The sequence below is a fragment of the Pholis gunnellus genome, assembly GCF_910591455.1.
Source record: "Pholis gunnellus genome assembly, chromosome: 24".
Classification (NCBI taxonomy): domain Eukaryota; kingdom Metazoa; phylum Chordata; class Actinopteri; order Perciformes; family Pholidae; genus Pholis; species Pholis gunnellus.
Genome location: NC_136551.1, coordinates 5,824,689 through 5,838,119, shown reverse-complemented (window position 1 = coordinate 5,838,119; position 13,431 = coordinate 5,824,689). Strand labels below are relative to the sequence as shown.

Genomic DNA, 13,431 nt, shown 5'->3' with positions numbered 1-13,431 from the left:
GTCAGCCAACAGTCATGTAAAGTCAACTGATACATGGGGCAAAGGCATGACCCGCCTTCAACCGCCTCTGATTGGCTAATACGCATTGTCTTCATTGGTCGGGTTAGTTAGGTTTGGCATGAGCAGTGAAATTGGTTCGCCTAAGGGTGAGACTATCTGGGTAAGCCAATCAGAGAGTTTAGCATGCTAACATGATCAAATAAGCACAAAGAACATTGGACAAACATATTGGACACATTGGAAGTTTGAGCTTTTGATCACAAACTACAATTCATTTAGTGGGGGACATGAATAAATGTCTGGACCTAACTTCTTGCCATTTATTAATTGTTAATTGACACTGAACTCGAATTTGCTAAATGGCTAACGGCAGTGGAGCAGAGATGTAGCCCTTTTGTTTTCCAAATCATGAAGATGGCAATACTGAATACACAAAATAATAGTACTCATAATCTTCTCGTGAAGTACACTGAAGTGGGGAATTCATCACCAAATGTGGTACTCATAAAAGAGAAATTGGCATTAAACTGAGACGGATGAGCAACAATTATGATCTACATCTACAGTATGAATGCTGTGACGTTTTCTATTCATTTGGATATGCGTCCATGTTTTAATTCATCCATTTTTTTGTAAAAATGTTTGCAATAATTCGAATTCAAAAGTGTATTTTATCAATTTGTTGCTGCCTAAATTAATATAAAACATTCAAGTGCATTGAGTTAAAAAATATTCATATCCACCTTTAAAATATGTCTAACTTTAAATTAGCTGACACTGCCATTATTGTATATTATTATATTACTTTATATGAATCTGTTTAACCCTGAACTGGACCAAAGGCATCCCTTATATTCTGCATATTCATTGATTTCCAACGATGTGTTTTCTGTACCCACATAGAATGTTTGTTTTCCTTTGGTCTGCATCTCTTAAGGAGGAATGTGTTTGCCTGTATGACCAGCTGGATTATCATGAGTCACTGTACTGTACCAGGATCTGCTATCAGTGCAACCAATCCAAGCTCTTTACTCAGTAAACATAATTCAAAAAGTCCCTGTTAGACAAGAATAATGCATTTGTTAAAAACGTATGAATGTTGCAGCTTTGAACAGCAAAGCAACTTATTTGAACTGCAGTTTACGAGTAGAATAGTCTGTATTTTGGCCACATTCTCAAATAGATGGCCGTATATGAATGCTTACATGAAGGGAATAGTGGAGAGTTTGGGGGAACGGCCTTAAAAAGCAGCCGCTAACTTCCTCAAACACCACCGGCATGCATTCTGGCGAACTTCGCTCCGCTGCGCATTTATTGTCCCCACCTTTGACACTTCAGTTGAGATAGTATTTACCCGCGTGTCCCATAACTCAAAAGTGCAGGCTGCTCCGCGCGCGCGCGTGCACCGATGGGCTTGTGATTCGGACGGTGATATCGGTCTCACACTTTCACCTCAGCGCAGAAACGATGGTTGGTGGTTTTGTTAATACTCACATATCTGGGGTTAATGTCCGGGGGAGCATTTCTGACTTTTTGGTCCGCTCAACTCTGCGCAGGTTTCCATCGGCCAGGTGCTCCTCGGAGTGTTCGGGGTGGCGGTGGTCGTCATTCTGATAGCGGTACCCACGGCTATATTCTTGAAAGGTGAGTCTTTCTGCTGTTTAAATGATTCACATGTTTGGCACCAGCGCGCTGTTGTTTTTTTGTTGTTGTGGCGCGGCGCGCCGTTTAGTCGCATTACGCGTGCGTCATTACGCATGATCTGTTTGAAATGGCACCGCTTCTAAATAAGCCTATGAGTACATGTAAAGCAATTTATGTTTCCATTTCAAAATAAAACACTAATTCAGGGTGTTTCTCTCATACAACACGTGCGTGCCTTTAAATAGTTTCATTCTCACTCAGCACACATATGACAGTTCCCATAAATTGCCCCAAATACGCAATATTTCTCCTGTCATTATCAGTCACAGCCTTTATGGCACTTGCCTTCCTTTATAATGATGACCGGATATGTGTGTGTATAATATCATATCTGTAACATGTGACCTTCAAGTCCCTGCCAATGTGTTGTCGTTTTTTCAGAGGAGCAGGAGGGGAACAAGAACACGAGATCTTTCACACTGGAGGATGTCTTCAACAGTTCACTGAAACCAAAGTCCTTCGGCATGAGGTGGATCTCAGGTGGGAGGATTACACCCGTGGAAAGGAGTGATAAAGTGGAGCTGGAACATGATGACACTGATACACGGCTATAAATGTGTCCTAAAGGATGCTTTATTATCAGTCAGCTCCAAGATCCTCCTTCATTCTAGTTACTAATTCACTAGATTGATCCCCTCATTCATGTGTGTATTGCTCCACGACTTTATGGTAAATGATAATGGACTTGCATTTATATAGCATCTTTTTTTAGCATTCCGACCTTTCAAAGGGCTTTACACTACATGAGAACATTCACCCATTCACACACTGATGGCAGGGCTCTTGCGGAGCGGAGGAGCCGGGGATCAACTTTCTCGCTTTTGGAGCGAGGTTGTCATTTGATGAACTGCAGTTTTTGGCACTTCCGCGTTGTCCCGCGTTGTCCAGACGGTCCAAAATGCTGAACTTGAGGCTTCAAAAGCAATTCATCCGCTTCTTATATACAGTCTGTGCCTACACCCCCTCCCAGCTCTGTCAGCACCTAGCACTGTTAGCGCCATTAGCTTCTAGCCTGATGAGAGCCGTGTGGAGGCACTGGATATGCTCAGAATCTTTAATTTACCTTTAATGGATCGTCAATTAATGACTGTTCATCTATATGCAAGGGAGAGTGACATTATTCCACTTAATCGTTACATAGCAACTGTATGCTGCTCTATAGATACTCTGCATATGGTATATTGCACTTTTGAGCATGTGTTTCAAACCAATATGATAAAGTGTAACTGTTTAGCTGATGTCTTTTGGGATTTGCATGCTTGTCCTCCATTTTAAATCAAATATTCAATTCTATTTTACTTTTTTTTCCATCTTTCACAGATCACGAGTATCTGAATCAGTCCCAGGGCTCAGTCTTCCTCCAGAACGTGGTCACGGGAGTGTCCTCTGAGTTCTTGAGCAGAGACAAGTTCGTAAGTCGTCCTCCCCGAGTGCATCTGTGCGCTTCTTTTGTGTAACAACATGAAGTCGGCATGAAAACTACATACCCGTCCGAAACAGTCGCAGTCGTGTCTGTGAAGTCATGAGCAGGGGTCTGTGAAACTCTCACAAAAGTTTTATTTTTCCCGATACAGAGCGAAAAGGGCGCTTATGATTACCAGCTGTCCGCTAACCGCAAATGTGTTGCATTCATGAGCAAACGTTCCAAGGTACAATCAGCTTTTATTCACATAAATTGGACGCATATTTAAACTGCTCACACTACAGTGGTGTTGTTCTTTTGTCTCACTAGCTGTGGCGGCATTCTTTTACTGCTACATATTCACTCTATGACCGGGAATTAGAGTAAGTACCCTAATTCTGAAAGTATGTGGTTACATGTGCATGTTACATTCATGCACTTATAATAATGCAATGCACGTCAGTTAAAAGCATCCACCACATGGTCCATGTTTAACATGCAAAGTACATTATTTTAGAATATTTCTTCTGAAATAAAAAAAAAATGGTACGGCTCGTCACAGTTTCACAAATCTGTTTGTTTTTTTTTCACTTCATCTCAGAACATTTTTACCACCCACTGACATGCCTGAAGAGATCCAGTACTTTGCCTGGGCTCCTGAGGGGAACAAATCGGTAAGCTTGGACACGTAAATGATTGCTGTTATGTGCATAACTTTGAGCGACAGTTCGGCTTTGAAGGTTGGTGATTGATGAGGTGATCGACCTTTCACAAACACTTGAGCAGAGCATAAAAGGTTCAAACTGGCCTTTGTTTAAACCCGCATATTTGTGCTTTTATTTTCAGGCCTATGTTTGGAAAAATAATGTTTATATAAAGACCAGCCCTGAGTCACCCCCGAAGCAGGTCACTGACAATGGCGAGGACAATCTGATTTTGAATGGGATCCCGGACTGGGTGTATGAGGGTAAGTGGCACATGATGTCACACACGAGAATTCATGTCAACACTACAACACCCAATTCCCACCTGGTCTTAACATGTGATCTGTATCTGGATACTTTATAATGACATCTGATCCACAGGTTTTGCCTTGTAGTGTATTTTCCTCCATCTTATGTAACAGCATACTTGCATGAATATGTAAGGAGCAGGTGTATGGAAAAAGGGGGGCCCATGGAGGAGGCATGTCCAGATGTTTATATTATCGAACAGGCATACGAGGGGGGGCCGGAGGCCCATGTCTGAGACAGGTTTTTGCTGGGGATCCTATAGAACGGTATGTCCTTTCCTTCAGAGAGAGAGTAAACATCATCTGTATATAAGGAGGCGAGGAATCGCCGGACGGGAGAGCCATTTTTGAATTGACTGAGGACTCTCCGGGCGTGCTAGCCGTCCGTATGACATGTGTTGCTTGTTTGTAATAAACTTCATTATACCAGCAAGAGCAGTGTCCGCGGATCTTCCTTCATCATCACTTCAACATCACTGTCGCTTGAAATATACGACAAAGTCATACAGACTGCATTTTAATATCAGGTGTAAACAGGGTCTAAATCACCTATATCAACTAACTGGGAAGTACCCTAAGTACAACTATCACAAATAAGACTGGTAGGATACAAACACACAAAACATCAGGAGTGGAAGTGCTACTTTTGTGAAACCTAACGCAGCTTCACACTTTCCCCTGCACAGAGGAGATGTTCTCATCCAATCAGGGCCTCTGGTGGTCCCCTGGAGGAAAGTACGTGGCTTACATTGAGACCAACGACACAGACGTCCACACCATAGAGTACTCCTGGTATGGCGAGAACCAGTACCCCAGCACTGTTTCCATTCCATATCCAAAGGTGGGACGTCCATCCACGCTTGTCTGACTCTAACAAGCTTGTACAGGGATCATTGTATTCAATCAACGTGTGTATCTTACATCCTTTTGTTGTGCAGCCCGGTACTCCCAACCCTACTGTGAGACTGTTTGTTGTGGACACCGACAACACAACAAAAATCACTGAGGTTGTTGTTCCAGCCGCCTTCAGCTCGAGGTAATGAATCAGCCTCTCTATTATTATTATAGGGAAGTAAGTCAGAAACAAAAAAAAAGCTGAAATATTTGTTTGTTCTCCCATAGTGAGCACTACTTGGCGACTGTTACTTGGGCAACAGATGAACGTCTTGCTGTCCAATGGCTGAAGAGAGTACAAAACCACCTCATCCTTCAGATCTACAATTTTAGTGGAGTCAGCTGGGTTCCTGATGAGGTAAAACAAGATATTATGAAGAAGTATTATGGTTTTTCTACATTATATAGCATGCAATTGGACACTGGTGTTACACAGAGATACTATGCAAGCCCAAACCATGTAAACATTTCAATACAAGTTAAACCTTCAGAGCAACATTTTTTACTGAAAGGTTTGAAATACCTGTACTTTGTTTGTTCTGTCTTAATTGCCTTCATGTCAACTGCTAACCATTCGCCAAGCATTGCTAAGTTAAATGAAGCCAAAGGATACAACATTTTTTAAGTCTGTCTTTAAACAATATTCACTTTTGTACATAGAGTAATTGGCAGATGTGAATTTTTCTCTTATTCATACTGGCCCTCGGCTCTGTGAGGCTGTACTTGGACACAGTGGTGTTTTGAATGAAATGCTAATAACAGCATGCTAACATGCTTGTGGTGACAATGCTGATGTTTAGTGGGTGTAATGTTTATCTCATTCACCATCTTAGTTTGGCGTGTTAGCATGCTAACAGTTGCTAATTCGCACTAAACACAAAGTACAGCCGTAGATGCACACGGGGAAGCCCATGAGGCCTCATCCTCTGGGGACCACAGATGTTTGTACAAACTTTTACGAGAATCCATCAGTAGTTCTTGAGATATTTTGGTCTGGACCAAAGTGGTGGACCAACTGACGTTGCTATCTATAGAGCCGCCCTGCTAGCATGACTACAAAATGCATTCCAATGTATGGACAGGAGGGACACTTGCAGCAACCAATAAAACACCGCGTATTGCTTTACGACAGACTTAAACAAGTTATCCTTTTAACTACCTGGAATATAGCAAGACCTACTTATATACTTAACAATACTGAATCATGAGCATTTTGTTTTCTAAGCTCCATGTCACAAACTCTTGCTGTTCACATTGTTCCTTTTATTACTGATCATAGTGAACCCACTGAGAGTCACAGTTGTTGATTGCTGGTTGCAAAAACATGAAGACATTTTTGCTTTTGCTTGCTTAGCCTTGCCACTTGGAAATTTCCCATGTTTATCAAATTTAGTTCTGTGTTGCAACATCTCTTTTAGCGAAGACTGATAAGGCTTGTATGTTGTAATAAAATCTAGCTTAGTGCAGCTATAAAAACTAAGTGTATTTCTTTTTACAGCACCTGGAGGTGAAGAGTCTCAATGGTTGGATTGGAAGGGTATGTCCAGTGCACAGTTAAAGGATATTCTTTATATTTTGTGTGTGTTAAAGCCTGATATTTGTGTCTTAGAGCTCCATAGTTGTCCAAAAACCTACCATGAATACACACACTGTTGTTTATTTTGACTCAATCCCACATTCGCCCCCCTGCTTACCCAAATACTCACTAAAGCACGAAATGTGGATAATTCTGCCGCTGAAAATAGTCCCTAACAACTGCACCACTTCCTGCTGTTTGAGGAATGTGACGATAACAACTACAGTGCCCAGCTACCAAAACCTTTCCTTTTAAATAAAACTGTATATACTATATTTTGTTTTCTAAGATTGACACATCTGTTCTTTTTAGTTCTCTCCACCAGAACCAGTTTTTGACGAAGACAAGAACAGCTATTACCTGTTGACGAGCAACACCGAAGGGTACAAGCACATCCATCATGTGGTTGGCGTAGGTTGAATGATTTATTTTAGTCAGTAGTCCAGTATAACAACGGCAAAATTGCTCTTTTTTGAGAATTGCACAATATCACCCATGTTGTGCAGTATCCACTGTTTTTCTGTAGCATGTTACCACCCACACACATTCTGCTCTGACTCATCATGCAGGGCACAGCTACAGCAATCACCTTTGGAAAATGGGAAGTCATCGACATTCTGAAAGTGACTGCAGACAGTGTGTAAGTTGCTGTGTCATCTGCATACAGCTGTATACACGTGCACACTGCATGACTGTACAGCTTCTTGTATTCTGGAAATGATCGGAAATATATGTGTCTCTAGCGCATAACATTATGCCTATGCTATATTTGGAGTTTAAGAGAAAATTCCTTCTCACTCCTTCATAACATTCATTCCTCAGATATTATTCTAGTAATGAAGAGGGCAACAAGCCAGGTGGAAGGAACGTTTATAAGTAAGGGTCTTTTATTTGACAATTTTAATATTTTTGTTTGTTATTTCATCATTTCTGATACAAAGCATTTCTTCGGACTTAAAGTGTGTGTGCGTGTGTGTCTGTGTGTGTTTGTGTGTCAGGTGGACCAAACAAGGGCCCAAGTGTCTGACTTGTGGGTTCCGCGGAGAAGACTGTCAGTATAACTCAGCCTACTTCAGCCACAATGCCTCCTTCTACCGGATGAGCTGCAGTGGTCAGTTATATGTCATTTTTTTCTATCCCTTTCTGATTTTTCAATAATACATACAGCGGCATATTGCAAAAAACAGAGATATTATTATTATGTATACAGAATATATGATATACAATAATAGCTTATACTATTGTTGTCATTTTTACGCACAGGTCCTGGCATTCCTTACCATTCTCTCATGGATAACAGGAATGATAAAGGTGATCCAGAAATTTGAAATAAAATCAGAAATAATATCAAGAAGGAGAAAATGTTATTCTAATGAGCCATCTATATTTGTTTTAATTTGTAGAGCTCAATGTGTTGGAGGACAATCAAGCATTTAGCAGCCTGATAGCTGACATCCAAATGCCTACTATGCGTCGCCGCTCCATCACACTCGAAGGATACAGTAAGTGAATTCAACAAACACGAATACGAATTAAACGAAGAGTTACTGTTAAACCGGGCCAGGCCAGCTGTTTCCCCCTGTTTCCACTCTGTGATAAGCTAACAACCCAAGAACGCAAAAATGTTCCCAAAATGTACTATTATATAAAAGAGTATGTCTTCCACCACTGTTTTCAACTCACCATTACTGATTATTCACACCTTTCTAATCTGTTTGACAGATCTCTGGTACCAGATGTTTTTGCCCCCAGGTTTTGATGAATCCAAGAAGTACCCTTTACTAATAGATGTGTAAGAATTCATCAAAAATAAAGAACTAACATTTAATTATAAATGCTTTTCAATGGCCAGTTCGTACGCTGATACTAAATGTTGCCCAACCTTCCAGGTATGCCGGTCCCTGCAGTCAGAAAGCAGACTACGTCTACAGAGTCAGCTGGTCCACCTACCTCGCCAGCACCGAGAAGGTCATCGTCGCCAGCTTTGACGGAAGAGGAAGCGGTTACCAAGGCGACAAGTTAATGCACGCAATCTACAAAGCTCTGGGAACCTATGAGGTGGAAGATCAGATAACAGCAGTCAGGTAAGGAAAGCGAGGACCGCTTTAGACAAGTCAATGCGTCCCCCCGCTCGAACAAACAGCTTCGCCCTCCGTTTCCCAGGAAAGCTTGATCAAACTGGATTTGACGTGTTTCTGTGGTTGAATTGCTATCAGGTGTACACAGACATACACACGGGAGTTATCATGAGCATCACGGAGTGACGGTGATGATCAGAAGGCCCGTCGACATCCTTTTTGATTACTGCCCCATGTTGAGATAATTGTCTTTTTTTGTATTTTAGGGAATTCATCAAAATGGGCTACATTGACAAAGACAGAGTTGCTATTTGGGGCTGGGTAAGTTGTCAAGACTTTGTATAGAAACACTTTTCCTAAAACACAAAAGTGATCAAAAATTAAACATGTTAACTTTAACGTATCGCTCTTACGATCTCTATTACAATCGTCCCTGCTGTTCATTTATACCTGCTGATAATGTTTTTTAGTTTTTTAAATACTTATCTATTTATTTATTATTTATTTTACTTTATTTATTAATATGAGTGTATATATTTATGTGAATATATGTGTGCGTATGGATGTGTATATACATTTGTGTGTATATCCCTCTGTATAACACATTGGTCCTTTATGTCTCTGAAGGAAACAATAAAAATCATAATTCCCAAAAAATTAAACACATTTAAAACAAAAAAAAAGTAACTTTTTGTTATACGTGCTCCGGCCGGTGGGCGGTGCTTTGTTTTGACCGGACTGTTTTCAACATGGCTGCCGGGTCATAAACTTTATCATTTTACCGCTGAACAGTAACTAAAATATGTTTCTGAAAACTTTTGAGGCAAGAAATGGGCAATGCAGTAACAGCATCTTGATTGACAGTTGATCGGTATTCAGTTACCGGCTGTAGCTTTAAGAAATATTGAATAGTTCGGGTGGCAATAAAGGGCCATGAACAATGAGTTAATGTTGCATCCTGCCGTCAGTGTGCTTTGACTTTACTAAAGGGTTTAGAACGAGCTACAGTTCTGTCTTTCTGTCACAGTCTTACGGTGGATACGTGACGTCAATGGCCTTGGGATCTGGAAGTGGAGTTTTCAAATGTGGAATGGCGGTCGCTCCAGTGTCCAAATGGGAATATTATGGTACGTCCTTCATGCTTACAACCTCCTCAGACCCAAACACACTCACTATACGACACACAATATCGGCAACAATCTGTCTGTTTATTCCAGATTCCATCTACACGGAGCGCTACATGATGGAGCCCTCACAGAATTCTCTGGCCTACATTGTGAGTTTCCCACTCAGCGATATCACGATCGTCTCTCGTGTCTGACGGTCTTTATTCGTCATGCTGTTGCCTGTGGTCACCAATAACCATAAATCTGATTGTGTGCAGAATTCCACAGTAACTGCCAGGGCCAAGAATTTCCATTCAGTGCAGTATCTTCTGGTTCATGGAACAGCTGACGGTGAGTTATGCAGGGCTACTTTATCTATTAATGATTTAAGTTATATGTTGTACAGTGATGCCAATCAGGCATCTGCTTGTTTGTTAAGGGGTGAAAATAAAGTGTTGAAGCGTTGTATTCTGGATACTCCATGAAGTGCTAGCTAAAACTCCTAATTAGTATTAGTGATACTGAACAAGGTCAAACATGATGACGAAGTAGGAAGTAGAAGAACAAAACCCCGACCCCGAACGATTGCCGAATCGTGGTAGATCATTTTGCGGGGTGAGTTTACTTGATAAATTACAGACATGGCAGATACACAGTTATTCTGTGCCTTTTTATTGGGCATCAACCTCACGTTTAAAAATAGACTTGAAGCTTAAATAAACATTTCCAGTCTTGGTTACAGACATCTGAATCGATTAAAATGAGAGCAAAGCTGTTGTGTATGGCGTATCGATTAAAGTTACCTTTGTTTGTAACCTAATTACATAAAATCCTTCAGTTCAAACTCCCAAAGGCTTCAAGAAGAAACAAAACTGTTTTATTTTCACTGTTACTCTCGACATCATCAGAGTAATATGAGTGTGACATGAGCACAGTTTAAGGTGTAGTGATGGACCGTCTGTCCCAGTAACTCACCGTTCTCTCAGACTATTTTTGCTCCGCTCCAAAATGAGGTTGATCATGTCTTCAGCAGTCACCTGAGATACAAAAACGTACATTGAGAAAACATATACAACAGGCACAGTGAACTGCAATAACCACAGAATGTATTGTATAGAAAGGCACATGCTTTGTGCCACCGGTAGATCAAACTCCCTCTATGACTAACACTTCGGGCCATGACGTCAAGTCCGCGGTCATGTCCCCAGTGACCTTTTCTAGACCAAAATAGGCCCTATGCGTTGAGAACATTGTTAATCATTTCGCGTTGTTGTTTTTCTAGACAATGTTCATTTCCAGCAGGGAGCCGAGATCTCTGAAGCTCTGGTGGATGAGCAGGTGGACTTTGAGGCGATGGTGAGTAATGTGGAAAATCCAATGACTGGAAGAGTGCGGCTTAGTGTCATAAAGTAATACTTTTCTTTTTTTGCGTCTTTTAGTGGTACACGGACAAGGATCATGGGCTCGGCGGCTCGGCCTACCAACACGTCTACACACACATGAGTCACTTCCTACAGAGGTGCTTTGCATTGCCTCATGTGAATAAGTAGTGCTCCAATCGCCAGAAAAGTACAAAATGTCATAATATAGTTCTGTGTCTGAGAGGTTTTGTCTTGCATATATTCAGTCAGAAAAAAAAGCTTCTCTGTAAATTTTAACTTACATTTTTACTTGTAACACAGACATGAAAAATGTGACTTATTTTGTAATTTTTTTTTTTGTTTCGTTGATTTAAGTTTGGAAGAGGTTGTTATTTGACTCAATGAACAACATAGACATGATATGAAAGTGTACTTGTACTTGAAGAGTTCTTACAGTAGGCCTGTTGTATTAGGTTATACACAGAAACCTTCAGCACCACAGTACGTTTATACAGTTTTACCAAATGTATGCCATTGTCTGATTTTGTAAAATAATAAAGAATTAAATAATTACTGTTTGAAATATGTTCTTCATTCAGTTCAAGGGAAAACCAGCATAACAATGATAGCATTTATTGTTTAGTCTATGCTAGCAGGTCGGTGAGTACAATACTTAGCACAGTGGTGCGTTGAGCTAAATGCTAATGTCAGTACGCTAACATGCTCACAGTGACAATGTTAACATGCTAATGTTTAGTTTGTTCACCATCTTAGTTTAGCACGTGAGCATGTGTTCATGACCGAACACCAGCAAAACTATTGCTGTACTTTGTGTTTAGCGGTAATTATTAGCAAATGCTTACAAACAAAACAAAGACGGTCAATATGGAAAGTCTATCTAAAATTAGCATGTTAGCTTTATCCTTGTGATTATGTTAGCATGCTATAGCACTTAGCAATGGACCGGCATATTTTACTTTATTTTAAATCCCTTATTTATAATAAATCCCTTATTATTCCCACAGTGGGGAAATTTGTTCCCATACCTCGTATATAGGGAGCAGTGGGCTACCCCTGAGAAGCGCCCGGGGAGCAGTTAGAGGTTCAGTGTCTTGCTCAGGGACACTTCGGCACAGGACATGTAGTAACCGAGAATCAATCCGCCAACCTTGCAGTTACCGGTCAACTCTCTCTACCCCACGTGCCACGGTCGCCTCTATGTGTGTGTGGCTGATGAGCCAATGAGAGGCAGGTGAGGAGGAAGCTGGGGAGAAGTGATTGCAGGTGTGTAGATGGGTGTGGCAAACAGGCAATGGGGAAAGGAGGGAAGGAAAATGACAATGAGGATGAGGACGAAGAGGAGGGACAAACGGAGACAAAAGACAATTTTGGATGATAACATTTGAGTGTACGGTGGCTCTGAGTGGACAAACAACTCTTGAACGTGTCAACTTGATAGACACAACTTGAGGTCCATTTAAGTCAATTTCTGACAAAAAAAACAGGCTTGGTGTGCAAAGGCCTTTCGTCCTGTGGGAAATAATAGCCTGTTAGACAAAGGAGAAGAGTAAATAAGTTACATTTCTGACAGTCAACCTCAGTACTCTATCTCAATAAAGACGCTATTAAAAAAAACATACACAGAGTGACAAGGGGAAATAAACCATGATAGTCTTGGAAGTCCACGGGGGTATAAAATACAACTTTGGGAAATTTTGGAAATAATAATTGAAAAATATTGTTTTTTTCAGCCTTGCCACTATACTATTATTTCTTTTTCAATGGATAAAATACATGGGGGACTGCAGCCTATGTGAGAGTCTTACAGAAATATGTGAACATTTATTTTTATAGAGCATCACTCTTTATCAAACAATGACCCTTGTAAAATAGAGATAAAAAAAGCTCAATATCCCCCATCTTCTAAATTTGATCGGCAAGAACCCACAAATAACTGACTCACCTCCCAGATATGACAGTACACGTATCACTTCCCATCATGATGACACAGTAGCACATTAAGGCATCTTCCCTACTCTCTGCTTAACAGGATGAGCTGCGTGTGTTTGATCTTGACACCTAAGTACCAGCAGGCAGCACGCATGAGCGGCGTCTTTCCCCTCTGAGCAAACGCTCGGCTTGTTGATTCGGGGCCCGTGTGTCTAATGGGTTGAGAGTAACAGGTGGACCTGGCGGAGTGGCGAAATGGGCCCACCTGAGCAGACCCGTCCTCCTTCCTCCTGTTACAGTATATAAGAGCACAAAGTAAGAGAGGACGGCTAGAGACAGACACCAGGA

At 41.0% G+C, this 13,431-nt stretch overlaps 1 protein-coding gene across 1 annotated transcript; it reads left to right on the top strand.

Annotated features, from left to right (window-relative positions):
* The first annotated feature begins 1,338 nt into the window (after nt 1-1,338).
* LOC306715153 (dipeptidyl peptidase 4-like) lies at nt 1,339-11,706 on the top strand. The gene is made up of 26 exons (XM_079185422.1): nt 1,339-1,470; nt 1,557-1,644; nt 2,086-2,184; nt 3,025-3,116; nt 3,279-3,353; nt 3,437-3,489; nt 3,708-3,780; nt 3,953-4,073; nt 4,805-4,959; nt 5,057-5,154; nt 5,241-5,370; nt 6,511-6,549; nt 6,901-6,999; nt 7,158-7,228; nt 7,411-7,464; nt 7,587-7,699; nt 7,852-7,899; nt 7,992-8,090; nt 8,311-8,380; nt 8,478-8,672; nt 8,933-8,987; nt 9,694-9,793; nt 9,884-9,942; nt 10,051-10,123; nt 11,055-11,128; nt 11,212-11,706. Exons 1-26 carry the CDS (start codon nt 1,468-1,470, stop codon nt 11,320-11,322), a joined length of 2,247 nt encoding a protein of 748 aa, XP_079041548.1. The 5' UTR covers nt 1,339-1,467; the 3' UTR covers nt 11,323-11,706.
* Nucleotides 11,707-13,431: the final 1,725 nt, after the last annotated feature.